Consider the following 20,991-nt stretch of genomic DNA (forward strand, 5'->3'; position numbering starts at 1 on the left):
TCTCTCTCTCTCTCTCTCTCTCTCTCTCTCTCTCTCTCTCTCTCTCTCTCTCTCTCTCTCTCTCTCTCTCTCTCTCTCTCTCTCTCTCTCTCTCTCTCTCTCTCTCTCTCTCTCTCTCTCTCTCTCTCAATTAAAGTTAAATAAATAATCAAAAATCAACAGTAAACATTATACAAGTTTCAAAGGAATAGACACATTTAAAATGTCATTATGGCTATGTACAGTGTTATAATGATGTGCAAATAGTTAAAGTGCAAAAGGGAAAACAAAAAAACATAAATATGGGTTGTATTTACAATGGTATTTGTTCGTCACTGGTTGCCCTTTTCTTGTGCTGTGATGGCACACTGTGGTATTTTAGCCAATAGATTTGTGGAATTCTTTGTGGGTCTGTGTAATCTGATGGAAATATGTGTCTCGAATATGGTCATACATTTGGCAAGAGGTTAGGAAGTGCAGCTCAGTTTCCACCTAATTTTGTGGGCAGTGTGCACATAGCCTGTTTTCTCTTGAGAGCAAGGTCTGCATATGGTGGCCTCTCTCAATAACAAGGCCATGCTTACTGAGTCGTTACATAGTTACATACATTCATTTTGGGTCAGTCACAATGGTTGGGTATTCTGCCAATGTGTGCTTTCTGTTTAGGGGCAAATAGCAGTCCAGTTTGCTCTGTTATTTTTGTTGTAAATTCTTTCCAATGTGTAAAGTAATTATCTTTTTGTTTTCTCCTTATTTGATTGGGTCTAATTGCTGTCCTGGGGATCTGTAGGGTCTGTTTGTAAACAGAGCCCCAGGATCAGCTTGCTTAGGGGACTCTTCTCTAGGTTAAGCTGTCTATAGGTGATGGCTTTGTTATAGAAGGTCTCTCTCTCTCTCTCTCTCTCTCTCTCTCCCTCTCTCTCTCTCTCTCTCTCCCTCTCTCCCTCTCCCTCTCCCTCTCCCTCTCCCTCTCCCTCTCCCTCTCTCCCCCTCTCTCTCTCTCTCTCTCTCTCTCTCTCTCTCTCTCTCGCTCTCTCTCTCTCTCTCTCTCTCTCTCTCTCTCTCTCTCTCTCTCTCTCTCTCTCTCTCTCTCTCTCTCTCTCTCTCTCTCTCTCTCTCTCTCTCTCTCTCTACACTGCAGGAGTTCTAGAGCTCTGATAGCATCCAATTGGTCTGGGTCTGTCTGACTGATAGCAGGCTCAGGGCTCTCCAGGAGGCAAGGCTTTGTAGGGACTAGGGCTGGCTGGGGTAGGGGGGCGGATCACACCCACCAAAGCCCTAAGACAGACACACACCTCTTTCGATTCCCCACATTTCCAGGCAAGCAGCATCTTAGTTGGAGCGGAGCCCTCATTTAACGCTTGAAGGTTTTGATACCAGGGCACTAGCCAGGCTGCCAGTCAGTCACAATACAAAACCATTTGGAGATGGTGGCTCTCCATTGTGGTGAGAGGCAAAAGCCTCCGCCATCCAATTCTGGATTATAAATGGAGGGATTGGCGGTGAAAAGAGGGTTTGGAGGGGTTCCAAACCATAGTCAGATCAGTTATTTTTATAAAAACCAACAAGGGCCTTGACTGAGGAGAGAATGAGTGTTGAGATTGCAGAACAGAGAACAGTTAATCTGGATTGATGTGTTCATAATTGATTTAGAACCTGTTTGCTATCTGGAGAGAAAAAAATCAGGTAACAGTATGAATGAAGAAGACGTATGTACAGTACCAGTACCAGGATGTACATTACCAGTCAAATGTTTGGACACACCTACTCATTCAAGGGTTTTTCTTTATTTTTACTATTTTCTACATTGTAGAATAATAGTGAAGACATCAAAACATTGAAATAACACATATGGAATCATGTAGTAACCAAAAAAGTGTTAAACAAATCAAAATAGATTTTATATTTAAAATTCCTCAAAGGAGCCACTTTTTGCCTTGATGACAGCTTTGTAAACTCTGGGCATTTTCTCAACCAGCTTCACCTGGAATGCTTTTCCAACAGGCTTGAAGGAATTCCCACATATGCTGAGCACTTGTTGGCCGCTTTTCCTTCACACTGTGGTCCAACTCATCCCAAACCATCTCAATTGGGTTGAGGTTGGGTGATTGTTGAGGCCAGGTCATCTGATGCAGCACTCCATCACTCTCCTTCTTGGTCAAATAGCCTTTACACAGCCTGGAGGTGTGTTGGGTCATTGTCCTGTTGAAAAACAAATGATAGTCCCACTAAGCGCAAACCAGATGGGATGGCATATCGCTGCAGAATACTGTGGAAGCCATGCTGGTTAAGTGTGCCTTGAATTCTAAATAAATCACAGACTGTGTCACCAGTAAAGCACCCCCACACCATCACACCTCCTCCTCCATGCTTCACAGTGGGAACCACACATGCAGAGATCATCTGTTCACCTACTCTGCGTCTCACAAAGACACAGTGGTTGGAATTTAAAAAAATTGCACATTTAGACTCATCAGATCAAAGGACAGATTTCCACTGGTCTAATGTCCATTGCTCGTGTTTCTTGGCCCAAGTAAGTCTCTTACTACTGGCCTGATTCACGCAATCTCCTCTGAATAGATGATGTTGAGATGTGTCTGTTACTTGAACTCTGTGAAGCATTTATTTGGGCTAAAATGTCTGAGGTTGTAACTCTAATGAACTTATCCTCTGCAGCAGAGGTAACTCTAGGTCTTCTTTTCCTGTTGCGGTCCTCATGAGAGCCAGTTTCATCATAGCGCTTGATGGTTTTTGCGACTGCACATGAAGAAACTTTCAAAGTTATTGAAATTTTCCGAACTGACTGACCTTCATGTTTTAAAGTAATGATGGACTGTCATTTCTCTTTGGTTATTTGAGCTGTTCTTGCCATAAAATGGACTTGGTCTTTTACCAAATAGGGCTATCTTCTGTATACCACCCCTACCTTTTCAAAACACAACTGATTGGTTCAAACGCATTAAGAAGGAAGTCAATTCCACAAATTAACTTTTAACAAGGCACATCTGTTAATTGAAATGCATTCCAGGTAACTACCTCATGAAGCTGGTTTAGAGAATGCCAAGAGTGTGCAAAGCTGTCATCAAGGCAAAGAGTGGCTACTTTGAAGAATCTCAAATATAAAATATATTTTGATTTGTTGAACAATGTTTTGGTTACTACATGATTCGATATGTGTTATTTCATAGTTTTGATGTCTTCACCATTATTCTACAACGTAGAAAATAGTAAAACATAAAGAAAAACCTTGGAATGAGTAGGTGTGTCCAAACTTTTGACTGGTACTCTACATGTATTTCATTAGGGTATGGATGTACAAACAGAAAAACAAGCCCCACAATACAGATATGTCCAGAGGAAAACAGGCGACCTACACAACAGCGAGACAGAGTTAACACACGCACGCCACCGTGCGACCTACCCTCATTAAGGGAACATATGTGATTTGTGCGTTGGTTTGTTTAATTGGCTGTTACCTTTAGAGGCCTAGAAGAGTGAGGACAGACCCAGTACAGACAGGACCCAGCTATAGTATTAATACGGGCCTAAAGTCCAGGAGACACACAAGGCCAGATTTACTAGGGAGGTGAGAGATTACTAATAGTTAAAAGCACAGTTTGTGAAAAGCTACTTTCTGCAGACTCTGAATAGTCATGGGGAGTATGAACTGTTCCGTTGCCTCTCCACTCCAGTTCTGCCAAAGAACAGAATGCACAGTTGCATACACACGCACACACATGCCTGCACGCATACGCACAGTGCCAGGCAGTGCTGCAACATGGCAATGGCACCCAGGTGGAGCAGTAAGTAGGCTCTCTGTCCCTGCCACATACACACACAGACAGATACAGACTCAGACACACACATACACGCTGCCCCTGTCTGCCTGCGGTAAGTTCCCTCCTGTGCGGGTCTGCTCCCATCAGATCAGGATCAGTCTAGGGCCAGATCAACTCTCTCCAGACACCTTCTATCACAACACTGTCTGTGGGGGGGCGTTCACAGTCAACACACACACACACACACACATTCTCTGTCTAAGCAAGCAGGAGCTGATGTCCTCCACCAAAGCCTGCACCATCAAACAACCAAAATATGTAAACTACAAAGATGTGTTTAACATCACATAATACCATGTTATATTTAAGTCCATGCTGTGAATCCCTACAGGTAAAGACAAAGTGGTCACTAGTCAGTGGATGTAAGGGGAGTGAGGTAAGTTGAGACAAAGTTTTATGAAGAGGTCACCATTTCATCAAGTCTTTGACGGAAGAAACCACATGGGAAAAGTGGTAAGGTCCCCAAAAATGTTTTCATAAAGTCAGATTAATTATTGGGTTATAGGTTTCATGATGCCTGTATCTAAACCAAAGTAGATAGTTTTAAGATTGTTTTGTACTTCAATTGGGGTCTCTATAAGCTACAATATGAGGTCCTAAAACTAGCATGAAAGTGCATCCTTGTAGCTGTGTGGGCTAATTTAGCCAATTGCCACCATATCCCACAGAAATTATGATTAAATTTTGACAGTTTTATGCATAATATACATAGTGTTTTTGCAATGTGTCATGCATATGAACTCAAGATAGTGAACTTTTATTGTTATACAGAGCAGACATCATCATGCCTTGTGTATACAAACGTTAAAAAAGCGGGGGTCTAGCACCCCTTGAGGTTCTTGAGAGAGGAGCCAAGGGTGAGCCAAGGATGTGAGAGAAGGGAATAAGTCCATTTGAGCAGCAGCAAGGGATAAACAAATTGACTATGACACTGAAGAGGTACATTGACAAAAAAGAAAACAAACATGTATGTACCTGTGCGAAAGAGAGCCTATGACAGAGTAGAAGAGGTACACGAGTCTAAGCTTGCTAAACATATCAAGAATGGTGCGGGCCAGTTTCATGGGCTTAGTAGCATCAAATGCAGAGAACTTGCCTATGAATTGGCAAATCAAAACAACATCCCTGACCCAGTCCACTGGTCAAAAAATGTAAGGGTATGTGATATTGAACAGAGCAATCTATATCTGAATGCAGACATACGTTTAAGATACACTGAGTCCACAAAATATTAGGAACACCTTCCTTTTGCCCTCAGAACAGCCTCAATTCGTCAGGTCAAATCAAATTTTATTTGTCACATGCTCCGAATACAGGTGTAGACCTTTACCGTGAAATGTTTACTAAGAAGCCCTTAACCAACAATGCAGTTCAAGAAAGAGTTAAGAAAATATTTAATAAATAAACTAAAGTAAAAATAGTAAATAAATAAATAAAAAAGTAACTCAATAAAAATAACAAGGCTATATACAGGAGATTCCGGTACCAAGTCAATGTGTGGAGGTATAGGTTAGTAGAATTATTTTGTACATGTAGGTATGGGTAAAGTGTCTATGCATAGATAATAAACAGCGAGTAGCAGTAGTGTAAAAACAAAGGGGGGGGGGGGGGTCAATGTAAATAGTCTGGGTGGCCATTTGATTAATTGTTCAGCAGTCTTATGGCTTGGGGGTAGAAGCTGTTAACCTCTACGGGATCTGTGTCCCTAAACCGTGGCGTTGTTGCTAACGTGCGCTAATGTGACTAGAATGACGTTGTAAGTAACAGCAAACTTTCCAGGACTTTCATAGACATGTCTTTAAGAAAGCTTAAATTCTTGTGTCCAGTTTACAGTAGCTTTTAGAGTGAAAAAAATAACATGCTATTGTTTGAGGAGAGTGCACAACATCAAAACACTTTTATCACGGCAACTGGTTTGATACATTCACCTCTGAAGGTAAATAATGTACTTACATTCAGTAATCTTGCTCTGATTTGTCATCCTGAGGGTCCCAGAGATGAAATGTAGCATAGTTTTGTTTTATAAAATCCATTTTTATATTCAAATGTAGGAACTGGGTTCTACAGTTTGAACCTCTGCTGTCTCTGGCTCCACAACCACCCCGCATGGCCATCTAGATGTGTGAAGGTTAGTGTTTTTTTCTGTAGAGAAGCTAATTATCCATCATGTATGACATTCCTGGATGTGTGTGAACAAAATTTTTATTACCATAGCATTTTTGTATGTTCTCTATAGTAATGTACTTGAAAATGTATCAATTGACCAATTCAGCACATTTGGGCAAACTCCTGGCAGACTTGTTACAAAATGTAGTGTAGTAATGTAATGCTTCACTGGATCTGTTGCCCAAACTTAAATTACACCAAGACTTCTATCTGGATATATGGCCTTTCTCTTGCATTTCAAAGATGATGGAACAACAACAAAAAATGTAAAACACATGTTTTATCTTTTACCAGGTGTTATATTCTCCTACATTAATTTCAGCGTTTCCTTTCAAATATGGTATCAAGAATATGCATATCCTTGCTTCAGGTCCTGAGCTACAGGCAGTTAGATTTGTGTATGTCATTTTAGGCGGACATTTAAAAAAAGGGTTCGATCTTTGGAGCCTTTTGGTCCTAGACTTGGTGCTCTGGTACCACTTGCTGTGCGATAGCAGAGAGAACAGTCTATGACTTGGGTGACTGGAGTCTTTGACAATTTTTTGGGCCTTCCTCTGACAGCGCTTAGTATATACAGTGGGGAGAACAAGTATTTGATACACTGCCAATTTTGCAATCCTACTTACAAAGCATGTAGAGGTCTGTCATTTTTATCATAGGTACACTTTTCAACTGTGAGAGACGCAATCTAAAACAAAAATCCAGAAAATCACATTGTATGATTTTTAAGTAATTAATTGGCAGGAAGCTTGGCCCCAGTGATGTACTGGGCCGTTCGCACTACCCTCTGTAGCGCCTTACGGTCGGATGTCGAGCAGTTGCCATACCAGGCGGTGATGCAACCGGTCAGGATGCTCTCGAGGGTGCAGCTGTAGAACTTTTTGAGGTTCTGGGGACCCATGCCAAATATTTTCAGTCTCCTGAGGGGGAAAAGGTGTTGTCGTGCCCTCTTCATGGCTTTCTTGGTGTGTTTGGACCATGATAGTTTGTTGGTGATGTGGACACCAAGGAACTTGAAACTCTCAACCCGCTCCACTGCAGCCCCATCGATGTGAGTGGGGGCATCATGCTCGGCCCTCCCTTTCCTGTAGTTCCATTTGATTTCAATCCCCTTTCGAACGCATCCCTTTTGATTTGAACGAAACTTTACATACATTTTGCCCATGGTAGAAGAGGTCAGAAAGTTACTTTTTGAACTGAATGCCAAAACATTTAGGAGATCGAGGTGCTCAAAGTTGACCCGTTTTGCATTCACCACCATGGACAGCTTCATCACGGGAAAAGATAAACAGTTGAGCTTGATTTTATTTAAAAGCTTACAAACAAGTTTGTCAAACTATTTTCTAATTTATTGAAAAGCTTTTTATTAAATAAAACTGTAATTTTCTAACCTTTATAACGTAAATGATAAAAAAAACAATGTCAGATTTTCTTCATCTTCTCAAATGTTTTAGCTTAGACCTTATTTTACATCATCTGAGGTGATTGTGCAACATACTGAATACAGGGTGAGTGTCATTTCAATCATACTGTAGAAATAATTCCTAGAATGGACATATCCCTTCAGAACACTAATTAAGCTGGTACATCATTGAAATTTAATTTTAACTTACAATTACTACCACAAAGATAGCTGCCGGTCAACCCACTGTCGAATGTCAACTTAAATGGAAATGTCTATTCTATTATCTATATTTCGATGATTTCAATAGGTTACCTGTGGAATATTAACAGTTTGATTTCAAACAACTGATATTCCAATTAAAGTCAACATTCTCTAATGTGTGAACTTCCAACCATCTTTGTGCTACCATTTGAAAGCTTACATTTAAATGTTATTCCCATTTTAGTACATTTATCAGCCAAAACATATCCACATTTTTGTATCTTTTTTTTTTTTTTTTACACGTTTTTAGATAATTGACGTTAAAGGTAAAACAATTATGAAGACATGGATGTATCTTGGTCATTTAGAAGGCACTTTTATCCAAATCGATTCACAGTAAGTGCATTCATCTTAAAACCTGTTGATGATAGAGGGCACTATTTTCACTTTGGGGGAAAATCGTGCCCAATTTAAACGGCCTCGTACTCAATTCTTGCTCGTACAATATGCATATTATTATTACTATTGGATAGAAAACACTCTCTAGTTTCTAAAACCGTTTGAATTTTGTCTGTGAGTAAAAGAGAACTCATTTGGCAGCACACTTTCTGACCAGGAAGTGGAAAGTCTGAAATCGATGCTGTGTTCAAGGGCCTGCCTATAAATGGGCATGATACGTATGAATATACTTGCATGTCATACACCTTCCCCTAGATGTCAAGAGGAAGTGAGAGGAGAAATGAGGTGATTATCTTGGTCTGAGATGGAATGAATCCTCTTGGAATGACGTGTCCCCCATTTTAGGTTTTCTGGAAGGCGCGTGGAGGGACCTGTAATTGCCTTCTGAAAAGCTGTCGTTATAGGCGAATACTATCTCCGGCTTTGATTTTATTTGATTCATGTCACAATATCATCGTAAAGTATGTTTTTTCAATATAGTTTTATTAGATTATTGAAATTTTTTCGGGACGTTAGGCGTGTTGCTTTGTCTGCATATATTCAGGAAGGATAGCTTCGCGCCACTTGGCCAGTGTGCTTGCTAATTCAAGAGGGAAAAACGATGTTCTAATACCAAACAAAGACGGTTCTGGACAAAGGACCCCTTGTACAACATTCTGATGGAAGATCACCAAAAGTAGGACCCATTTTGTGATGCTATTACATATATCTGTCGAACTGTGTACTAGTAGTTTTGCGCCCAGGTTTTGGGCATCTCTCGCCATAACGTAAGCCTTATGTCGTAATGAAGATATTTTTAGAATTCTAACACTGCGATTGCATTAAGAACTAATGAATCTATCGTTTCCTATACAACATGTATTTTTTTGTAATGTTTATGAATAGCTATTTGGTCAGAATAGGTGAGAGTCTAATAGAAATATCCGCACATTCTGGGAAAAAGATGCTACGTTAGCATAATGGATAACCACTGATTTCAGCTCTAAATATGCACATTTTCGAACAAAACATAAGTGTATGTATAACCTGATGTTATAGGACTGTCATCTGAGGAAGGTTTATGAAGGTTAGTGAAAATTAATATCTTTTGCTGGTTAATTCGCTAACGCTAACGTGCCTATTGCTATCGCTAACGTGCCTTGATGAATGAATGCGGTTGTGTGGTAGGCTATTGTAGTAAGCTAATATAATGCTATATTGTGTTTTCGCTGTAAAACACTTAAAAAATCGGAAATATTGGCTGGATTCACAAGATGTTTGTCTTTAATTTGCTGTACACCATCGATTTTTCAGAAATGTTTTATGATGACTATTTAGGTATTTCACGTTGGTCTCTATAATTACTCTGGCTGCTTCGGTGCTATTTCTGACGGTAGCTGTGATGGTAGCAGCAATGTAAAACTGATTTATACCTCAAATATGCACATTTTTCGAACAAAACATAGATTTATTGTGTAACATGTTATAGGACTGTCATCTGATGACGTTGTTTCTTGGTTAGTTTGGTTGGTTCTTGGTTAGTTTGGTTGGTTTCGTGCATGCTACCTGTGCTGTGAAAAATGTCTGTCCTTTTTTGTATTTGGTGGTGAGCTAACATAAATATATGTGGTGTTTTCGCTGTAAAACATTTTAAAAATCGGACATGTTGACTGGATTCACAAGATGTGTATATTTCATTTGCTGTATTGGACTTGTTAATGTGTGAAAGTTAAATATTTCTAAAAAATATTTTTTGAATTTCGCGCTCTGCCTTTTCAGTGGAATGTGGGAGGAGTTCCGCTAGCGGAACGCCTGGGCTGTAAAGGTTAAGATACTGTAGCTAGTTGAGACAACCACATATCACAATCGTAGTAAGTACCATTTTTCCTCAATACAGAAGTTATCGGCAAAGTCAGTGCCAGTAGGAAAAGACAGGGTGCAAGTTTTATTTTTGGGCACCTCTATCTCCTAAATGTTTTGGTATTCAGGTCCAAAAGGTTCGTTTCTGAACACTTCTACCATGGGAAAATATGTATACTGTAGGTTTCGTTCAAATCTAAAGGGGTGACAATAACAAACTAAGAATGATGGAATTACTAAAATGTGACTAAAATGCTAACCACACCGCTCGCATCGTGTATGCGAGCATTGCTAAATAAATGTACACCTACATGTTATTCAATCATTGCACACACACTGCTCGCGGGCGTCAGCGAGTGTCTGCGTGGCCAGGCGCTAAAATATGAATTGGTTCTATTTGTGACGCTCGACGCGCTGCAAGTCCGGCCTCTCCCATCTCCTCATTGTTTTTTAGGAGCATATACCCACGTGGGTGATTGAAAGATGAACTTAGGTCCACACTCCGGTAGGTTGTAGTAATGCTATAAAGTTGGTTGCCAACCTCCATATAAAGTCCAAAGAAGAAAAAGAAGCCTTAAGGAAGGAGGAGAGATGACGAGAAACAGATTTGGTTGATCGTTTTATCTGTGGTTAATTGTCAGAGTTTAGGACCTTGTGCATTTCAGGTAAAATAACAACCCAATGTTAATAGCTAGCTAGATTGCCATAAATGTTCAATGCTTTTTGACCTGTCCCCAAATTAATAACCTGTGTGTCCTGATTGCTTCTGGTGTGGGTGAACAAAATCAACGTGCGCACGATGGTGTGCGTCCGGTTTGGTCAGCATGTAAGACTAAAATGTATTTTAGTCATAAAGACTAACTCTAAAATAGCTGCCAAAATTAACACTGATGTAATGTATCCAGATAGTCATGTCCAGTGAGTCTGATGTTATACTTATCTGGACATTAATGTGTTCATTGATCAAATCAAAATTGTATTCGTCACATTCTTCGAAACAGTGAAATGCATACTCACGGCTCTCCCCAACAATGCAGAGAGAAAGAAAATAGGGAAATAATAGAAAATTAAAACATGTAATTACTATATTACTGTATTACTGTATTACTATTAAAGTAATAATAGATACACAATGAGTAACAATAACTTGGCTATATACAAGGGGTACCAGTATCGAGTCGACGTGCATGGGTACGAGGTAATTGAGGTAGATATGTACATATAACTAAGAATAAAGTGACAGATACTAAACAGTAGCAACCCAAAAAGTTTGTTTAAAAAGGTTCAATGCAGATACTGTAGTCCGGGTAGCTATTTCGTTAACTATTTAACTAACTATTTAGCAGTCTTTATGGCTTGGGGGTAGAAGCTGTTCAGGGTCCTGTTGGTTCCAGATTTGGTGCATCAGTACCACTTGCCCTGCAGTAGCAGAGAAAACAGTCTATGACTTGGGTGGCTGGAGTCTGACAATTTTTAGGACCTTCCTCCGACACCACCTGGTATAGAGGTCCTGGATGGCAGGGTGCTCAGTGATGCAGCCAGTCAAGATGCTCTCAATGGTGCAACTGTATAACTTCGAGAATCTGAGGGCCCATGCCAAATCTTTTCAGTCTCCTGAGGGGGAAGAGGCGTTGTCGTTCCCGCTTCATGAATGTGTTGGTGTGTTTGGACCATGATAGATCCGTAGTGATGTAGACACCGAGGAACTTGAAGCTCTAGACACGCTCCACTACAGCCCCGTCAATGTGAATGTGGACATGCTCAGCCCTCCGTTTCCTGTAGTCCACGATCAGCTCCATTGTCTTGCTGACGTTGAGGGATAGGTTGTTGTCCTGGCACCACACTGCCAGGTCTCTGACCTCCTCCCTATAGGCTGTCTCATCATCGTTGGTGATCAGGTCTACTACCATCAGGTTGTCGTCAAATTTAATGTTGAGGGTCAGCGTGGCGGATGGGTTGTTGCCTACCCTCCCCACCTGGGAGCATCCTGTCAGGAAGTCCAGCATCCAGTTTCAGAGGGAGGTGTTCAATCCAAGGGTCCTTATATTAGTGATGAGCTTGGAAGGCACTATGGTGTTGAACGCTGAGCTGTAGTCAATGAACAGCATTCTCACGTAGGTGTTCCTTTTGTCCAAGTGGGAAAGGGCAGTGTGGACTGCAATAGAGATTGCGTCATCTGTGGATCTGTTGGGGCGGTATGCAAATTGGAGTGGGTCCAGGGTGTCTGAGATGTTGGAGTTGATGTAAGTCATGACCAGCCTTTCAAAGCCTTTCATGGTTACAGATGTGAGTGCTACGGGGCGATAGTCATTTAGACAGGTTACCTTGTCGTTCTTGGGCACAGGGACTATGGTGATCTGCTTGAAACATGTAGGTATTACAGACTGGGTCAGGGAGAGGTTGAAAATGTCAGTGAAGACACTTGCCAGCTGATCAGTGCATGCTCTGAGTATGCGTCCTGGTAATCCGTCTGGCCCTGCGGCCTTGGGAATTTGAACCTGTTTAAAGGTCTTACTCACGTCAGCTACGGAGAGCGTGATTACACAGTCGTCCGGAACAGCTGGTGCTCTCACGCATGGTTCAGTGTTGCTTCCCTCGAAGAGAGCATAGAAGGCATTTAGCTCATATGGTAGGCTCAAGTCACTGGGCAACTTGCGGCTGGGTTTCCCTTTGTAATTCGTGATAGTTTGCAAATAAATAAATATGAATACATTGATTCATAAGACATTAGTATAACAAGGTGAGCACCCACCCACCCGCACGCACGCACGCACGCACACGCACACGCACACGCACACGCACACACACACACACACACACACACACACACACACACACACACACACACACACACACACACACACACACACACACACACACACACACACACACACACACACCCTCCCACCTTCTCTGTGCTGTAGATCCCATTACACCAGCAGGCAGCAGAAGTAAGTTCCAATGGCAGCAGAAGTATGTATTGATCTGTTAGATTTGGCTCAATCTGGGACTGAACTTTATCACAAACACTGTTGAACTCTGAACAAAACCTCTGATGTGACAAAAGAGAGAACAGACTGAGTATTGAGCTATTTTCAGTGTGATCTCCTATTCATTTCAATTTCTAATTCACAATGCCTTTGTTTTCTCTCAATCTTGCTTCCATTCTATTCCACTTATTTGCATTCTGTCTGTGATTATAAGTGATTTCACATGCCCCCTCTTCTGAAAATGTCATCCATAATTCTCTGTGGTTGCAGGCTGAAAATGGAGTGTCCACTGACCCATTTGCACCAGATACAAAGAAACAGACAACACATCTGATTATAGCGACTAGACCTCATGTCTGTATATGTCTCTCTCTGTGTCTGTCTCTCTCGCATGTGTGGTCAAACCCACCCCCTCTTCCAGCTCCATCCTTCAGTCCCCAACACTATAGTAATGAAGGGAGGGATGGAGGGAGGAAGGGAGAGGAATACATATCCCTCTGCCTTATAACACGCTATTCCTGGACACATAAACAAATATACCACACACACACACAGGACAGACAAACATACACACACTAGAGTAAAGTGGGAGTCAGCTATACCACCCAAACAACTACCTCTCAACTTGCTCTCAACAGCACCTGTGTGCAGGTGACAGGGGATAGACAGTGGAGGGTATGAGGTTGTGTGTGTGTGTGTGTGTGTGTGTGTGTGTGTGTGTGTGTGTGTGTGTGTGTGTGTGTGTGTGTGTGTGTGTGTGTGTGTGTGTGTGTGTGTGTGTGTGTGTGTGTGTGTGTGTGTGTGTGTGTGTGTGTGTGTGTGTGTGTGTGTGTGTGTGTGGTTTGTGTGTGTGTGCGCATGTGTGTGGTTTGTGTGTGTGTGTGTGTTAGAAGGAATCTCTTTAAGCACCATAACTGTTCCATGTCACTGTCCCTCTCAGTGCAGTCTCTGACCTTGTTACTGAGCAGTATTCAGATAGAGAAGTGTCACTTACCGGATGCCTGCCCTGAGGGTACATGGTCCCAGGAGAGGAGATGCTCACGGTCTGTTTGATGGCCAGGTCAGAGCCCGTCCCCTGGCCCTCCACTCCTCTACCCTCAACCAGGAACACAGCTTAGTCCAGATCTCTCCCCCTGCTCTGGTCTGGGCTCAGGCAAGGCTGGAAAGAGTAGTCCTCACTCCTGCCCAGTCCTGCTTTTTTCTCTTCTTTCTGTTCCTCTCTGTCTTTCCAACACGGGAACCTGTCGACACAGCTGGGAGAGCTCAGTCCGTCAGTGCATCCTACAAGTCTCACGGTAAAACGGATCCCCAAACTCCTTTTCCTTCTTTCCGTCTCCTCGGTGTAACCAAAGTCACACTCTCGTTTCCCTCTGACTCTCTCGCTCTGTGATCAGTTAGAGTCCACGCGCACTGACATGGCAGTGAAACTCGAGCGTTACACCTAAGTACCCCCCCTTCCCTGTTCCTTCACCAACAAGATACAAACACTACACTCCTCCATCCAAATACACCAACAATCTACAGTAACTCCCCTCTTCTTCTTATAGGAGAGCACAGAACCCGAAACTGAAGGGTTGGCTTGTCAGTTGGAATAGAAAAGAAAAAGAAGAGGGAGAAAAAACAGTGAGAGAGAGAGCTTTGTTTTTAATCTAAATCTGAAGGGAAAAAAACACAGGAAAGCAGGAAAGAACAGCAGGTCACTAGAAGATCCAGCAGGCTTTTCAGCAGCGAGCCCTAGACTGTAATATATTGTGCCTGTTGGCTTCAACACAAACACAACAGCATGCTAAAGCTCTACTTAAGGTGGAGCGGCCGAGATAGAGACACAGACACTGAGATAGCTAGAGATACCCTTTCAATTGTGGTCAGATGGACAAAGCAATCAGCCATGCACAAAGGGACAGGCACAGAGACACACATCCTCACATACTATCGTTACAAATATGAGTGCACACACATAAATAAAACACTTAGACAAACACAAAAACGCACACAAATACAGATAATTAGTCATTCTGAGAAGATAAAAGACCTGTCTGTATTCTAGGTCGCACACACAAACAGAAACACACACATATTATAAATACATCAGATGTAAATAACAACATCTTGAGACATTTGAATATTGTAGTGGTTATTTCTGCCCAGACCTGTTTGTTAAAGGGTATTATTTCCATAAGTAAGTAATCCCACCATTTGGCTATAGGCTAGATGAGTTTACCGAGGGCGGCTTCGCTGTTGAACTTGATCAACCAGGAATTAATCCCTTACGATTGAACATCCCACTCTCATGGCTTCCAAGACTCGTACAAGGAAAGAACACACAGGCAGACAGACACGCACACACACTCATCTCTTACGGCATCTTGAAAAAGAGGTCACCTAACAAGTAAAGCTCTTTTCATTTTTACACAACTGAAGTTTACAATAACTAAGGCATTTGATACACTAAAGCTCACAATAATAGGTTAATAAACACACCTGGACCTCAGATAGCCTAACTGTGCTGCACATCAATACTTCTCTCTTACAATCAGTAAGTAGTGTTATTCATATCCCTATTAACCCTCACACCCCTCTCTCAATCTTTATTCATCCATCTCTTATTGCTCTTCATCTTACACACTTCATCATCCAATAACTCATTTACCACCCCACCCCCTCATCTCCTTCCTTCCTTCCTTCCTTCCTTCCTTCCTTCCTTCCTTCCTTCCTTCCTTCCTTCCTTCCTTCCTTCCTTCCTTCCTTCCTTCCTTCCTTCCTTCCTTCCTTCCTTCCTTCCTTCCTTCCTTCCTTCCTTCCTTCCTTCCTTCCTTCCTTCCTTCCTTCCTTCCCTCCCTCCCTCCCTCCCTCCCTCCCTCCCTCCATCTGAGAGGTGGTATTACCTTACCCTCCTCCCAGGCAGGTAGGGGATTGCACTAATCATGGTTATCTAGGCAGGTAATTATTCACATGACTCTGAGTCTATTTCCCTTGGAGAGCTGATCAGGAGCACAGGGTTCAAGGCTGATAGGCTGATGAGCTGTCTAATCTACACAGGGCTGACTGGGTGGTGCTGGATAAACAGGGCTGGGTGCCGGCTTAATAGGGATGAGTGTGTCTGTCTATTAAGGCACCTTGAGATGAGCCTGACAACACCTAAGTATGGTGGTCAGAGTTTTTGGTGGTACCAGTGTTTTTGACCAGTGTTTGTGATACTCCATACTCAAGTCTAAACTGCCCTTATCCCATTCACTAACCCCTCCTTCTCCACTGACCCCTCTACCTTCTCTTGCACAGTATAATGTAGGTTACTTAATCAAGTCACACTTACATATTCTATTCTTATTCATATCTTACCAAACTGTATTAACTTGAATGATGTCAGATAGTGATTTATAGAAAGAAAATAAACAGACAATTCAATCTGTATTGTATGTATAGTGAACCTGCATGCAGCATTGGCCTTTGATGTATCTATAAGAACCATTTGAATAGTAATTTAATGGCAGCTCCCTAATGACTAAGGTTTTCTGTGTACATGTGTACATGTAAACTCAACAAATCCCAAAGGTTCTATGTGTAGGCCTATTGAATCTTCAGAGAAGTGAGCTTCGAACCTCAAATGACCTCGACTAACCGGTGTCCCCGCACATTGACTCTGTACCGATATCCCCTGTATATAGCCTCGCTATTGTTATTTTACTGCTGCTCTTTTATTTGTTTTTTTATTTCTCGTTTTTTTAGGTATTTTTCTTAAAACTGCATTGTTGGTTAAGTGCTTGTAAGTAAGCATTTCACTGTAAGGTCCACACTTGTTGTATTCGGCGCATGTGACAAATAACATTTGATTTGAACCTACCTGTCTGATCACAGTGTGCATAATGATATCATAGTTTAACTAGTCAACAATGCAGCCGCATTATCATATTTCTATAACCTACACATGCACATTGAAACTGTATCAGATTGCAAACATATTTAACTTGGCAGTAATGATTCTTCATCAGTAAACCTAAACAGGTGAGTTTTCCCCAATTTTCTTTCAAAATTCATGCATGTAATGTTAGGTTGTTATCTAAGCGCCATAACTTCCCTCGAATTGATCAATATAAACATGTCTAAACATGTCTAGGCTATAGGAGAAAAATGACAGCCCTAGATGTAAACAACTATGTAAATATAACATAACTGGCGATGAGACAGGCAAACATTATCTTCGAGAAATTAGATCCGCCTCTGAGGTGATTCAATTTGAGGAAACGAGAACATACAAATACTTCAAGACCACCTTAAAAGCTTGCCGCTGTAAAAACTGTCTAATCGCTCTCTGATTGGCCGAGCTTGGTGCCTACTTTAGCCAATAAGCAATACATTGTCCCACGTTGGGTCTTGACGTCATAGGAAAAATCTGACCAATCATGGCTCAGATGTCCAATGACTGGTTGCGGGCAATGGAGGGGGAGTTGAAGAGTCTGTGGGGATTGTGGGCATTGAAGTTCCAATTATTATACACACACACACACACACACCAACACGCACACACCTATCCCTTCACAGACTCCCGCTGTCAGTCACGCTACATAAATGCTCAGTAAATTCCGCCGTTAATTTAAATCCTTCTATTCCTAAACTGAGCGGGAAAGCTCCCTACTCGTGTCCACAGTCCGAATTAAAGATTAGAAATGTAGTGAGGGAGACTGAAAAAATTACACTTACGTTCATTTCAAAGCAGAAAGTAATGATTCTGTTTACAGTATTCTCATATGAGACCAAGACCATTATGCCATGCACATGGACAGAATATAATGAGGTGTGTGCAGTGGTGAGGGTATACGCTGTATACCCACTTATTTTTCATTGTGCATTGCGTATGCTCACTTCTTAATCCTCATTGATAGGTATCAGAGTAGTGTAGTGGAGGTATACGCCATATCAATTAACAGGGCTGATGGAACAGATCGGAATGTTTATCTTAAAATGTTGATCAACTATAATTAATTCACATTTTAGACGCAGGAATGTACACGCCGCAGTAGACCTACGCGTGAATATTCCAAAATGCAATTTGCGGGAAAACACCGTTCTAAAATGCGCACAGCACACGCAAGCGGTTTCATGGATAGAGATGGAAATATATGTTAAAAATAGGGGGGATTTAAAGATGCAACAATTATCATGGGTTGCTAATATGATTAGAATAATGCCTTTATATATAGTGATGCTAATGATAGGCCTAACTGTCTTATGGTTGATGGAAAGGCTTTCCCGAAAACTCTATTAAATGTTAACTAGTTACAAAATAGCCTATGCCTACCTGTCAGAATGATATCATGATTATTTGCATCAGTCCAGTGCCCGTTTATTTTGCAAACTCAGTCTCATGTGCTACAGAATCACCACTCAATCAAACAATAGTGCTAGGTGCCTGCACGCTTGAAATAAAGGGTAACTACCCTTAAAAATATATTTTAAAGTGGTCTCCTGATGTGGCATAGTTATGGACTTTGAAAAAAAAGTGTTACTTTGAGAACAAAAACCTGAAAAAAAGTTGAGAAAATCTGACACCTGTGAATTTCTGACTAATATATATTTCAATAGTAGGCCTACTGCACAGTACAGCTTGGGTTGGCGTGACTGTGAAAGACCAATATGTGATTTATCATTTTAGGTAATTCAGAGTGTATGTCACTGTTTCTCATAGACTTTTTCACACAGGGCTCCTTTCCTTCGCTGGGCAGGCCATTTGATTCATTTGGGGCAAAATGGGAGTATATCCACTTCTCCAGGCAACACTGGGTGTGTCTGTTATTTTTGTTCTGTCAACATGAGAAGATAGAAGTCAGCAAGGACTCTTTTTACTGTACGTTTTTGCATCTGCAACCTACAGCTAGCTGTAATATAAGTCATAGAGACTGACATTTGTTGATGCAGTACTCCGTAGTTTGTATTTCTATCATGTTACTGTAAAGCATCACAGCGCTTTGAACTCACTCCAGCTGTCTGCTTTGAAAGCATTCCTGTTTGAAACAGTGTTGTCACTCTGTCCCTGTCTGTGACTGTGTTACCTGCTGCACACACACACACACGCACGCACGCACGCACACACACGCACGCACGCACACACACACACACACACACACAAAAACACGCGCGCAACCAAAGGGAGTTACACACACACACTTGTCAGTGAGCATCGATCACTCTGATAGATGGGGCTTATTCCCTGAGTGAGTATGTTTGTCACCTCTGGCCCTGTACCTCATTGCCTATAGCCACCCTCAGAGCAGTGACTCACCTCTCTCTTCCTCCTCTTTCTCTCTCTATCAGATCTCTCTTTATCTCTCTCTTTCTGTGCCTGTCTCCACTCTCTCTCACACTGTCTCTCTCGCTCTCTCTCTCTACTCTTCACTTGTTGCCTCCCTCCCATGTGTGTGAAAGTCAGTCTGTCAGGGCATGTTTCACTATAATGATAGTTCTGTTTACAACTCCGTCAAGAGGAGAACAAATTCCACCTCCCATTCTCCAGGAAGGTTCTCTCTGCTCTGAACTCAGCAGCTACTCCTTAGTTCACAGTAGCACACAGTAAACTGTTGCAGATTTCAACCTCATAGGACAAATACAGTACCAGTCAAAAGTTTGGACACAGCTACTCATTCCAGGGTTTTTCTTTATTTTTACTATTTTCTACATTGTAGAATAATAGTGAAGACATCAAAACTGTGCAATAGCAAATATGGAATCATGTAGTAACTTAAAAAGTGTTAAATAAATCAAAATCTATTTTAGATTCTTCAAAGTAGCCACCCTTTGCTTTGATGACAGCTTTGCATTCTCTCAACCATCTTCATCTGGAATGCTTTTAAAGCAGTCTTGAAGGAGTTCCCACATATGCTGAGTACTTGTTGGCTGCTTTTCCTTCACTCTGCGATCCAACTTACCCCAAACCATCTCAATTGGGTTGAGGTCTGGTGATTGTGGAGGCCAGGTCATCTGATGCAGCACTCCATCACTCTCCTTCTTGGTCAAATAGCACTTACACAGCCTGAAGAATTGTTTGGTCATTGTCCTTTTGAAAAACAAATGATAGTCCTGTCATGCCAAATAGTTTCCCCCTCTAAATCACAATGGAATTCAATCAGTTGGCTGTTGCTAGAACTTGCAAAATTCTGACCAGATTACGTAATGAACCAAAGCGTACGTTGTGATGCTTTTACCTCGTAGCGGCCGCAAAGGAAGGAGGACGCCGGCAGTTCTAGTTCTATTTCACCTGGCTCAGTCCGCGCAGAACTATTACCTCAGAATTATTCTCCAAGGACAGTGTTTTTGACGGTGACAACCTGCTGACTGCCTGCTGCTTCAGAGGACCGAAAAGACTGGAAAGATAACACTATTTCTTTACCATACGTATTTTTTTATATACAAAAATATTGTTAAATAGGAATATGTAATTTAAGCTGTTTTTATATTGATTTTATATTGACATTGCTAGCTACTATATACCTCAGCCAGACAGTTCTATTTAGCAAACATTATCTAGCTAACTAACTGTTATTGTAGCTGCTTTCCGTTTGTATGCAGCTTGCACTTCAATGGCATCCCACGAGGAGATTTTATTTTATCTTTCCAACCAGGCGAAGTACTATGAAGGCACCACTGATCTCGACCAGAGGCCCAACATTCATGGGGGGCAGAGAAATTCACAATTCAGGGTAACGTTAAGCAGTTACATTTTTCTCTTTATGTCTTCATAAGGGTTACCTCGGTGGAAACCAACAATCTTCACCAGTTGGAGCAGTTGGAGGGTCGACCACAGAGAGCCCTGACGCCCTACACTTCAGTGAAGCATGTGAGTCAAAGTATGTTAAGCTTTTGGTTGACATTTGAGAAAGCAAGAAATGTTAGTTATGCTGAGCTCATAAAAATGTACCTCTTCAATTGATCTCTCCAAATGACTTTAGGACTGTCAACTGTCCGAGCCACCCAGGAGGTATCTCATCCACCAGAGCCAGTTTGGATCAGTCTGATTCTCTGTGCTTTGAGTCGAAAGGGGAGCAGGTTGAGGTAGGCTACACTTTCAAAAACTGTTGAGAAGTACATGTCTCCCCTTCATAACACTGCACTAATCCATCAC

The 20,991-nt window shown here is 41.7% G+C and overlaps 1 protein-coding gene across 2 annotated transcripts in view; it reads right to left on the reverse strand.

Annotated features, from left to right (window-relative positions):
* Positions 1–14,625, reverse strand: part of LOC139541048 (transducin-like enhancer protein 4) — a 73,820-nt gene extending 59,195 nt beyond the window's left edge. For both annotated transcript variants that reach the window (XM_071345221.1, XM_071345219.1), the window contains exon 1: positions 13,873–14,625. In XM_071345221.1, coding sequence (XP_071201322.1) covers positions 13,873–13,896 — 24 coding nt within the window. In that variant the 5' untranslated portion in view covers positions 13,897–14,625. The remainder of the gene's footprint in view (positions 1–13,872) is intronic.
* Between the last annotated feature and the right edge of the window lie 6,366 nt (positions 14,626–20,991).

This window comes from Salvelinus alpinus, chromosome 16, assembly GCF_045679555.1.
Source record: "Salvelinus alpinus chromosome 16, SLU_Salpinus.1, whole genome shotgun sequence".
NCBI lineage: Eukaryota > Metazoa > Chordata > Actinopteri > Salmoniformes > Salmonidae > Salvelinus > Salvelinus alpinus.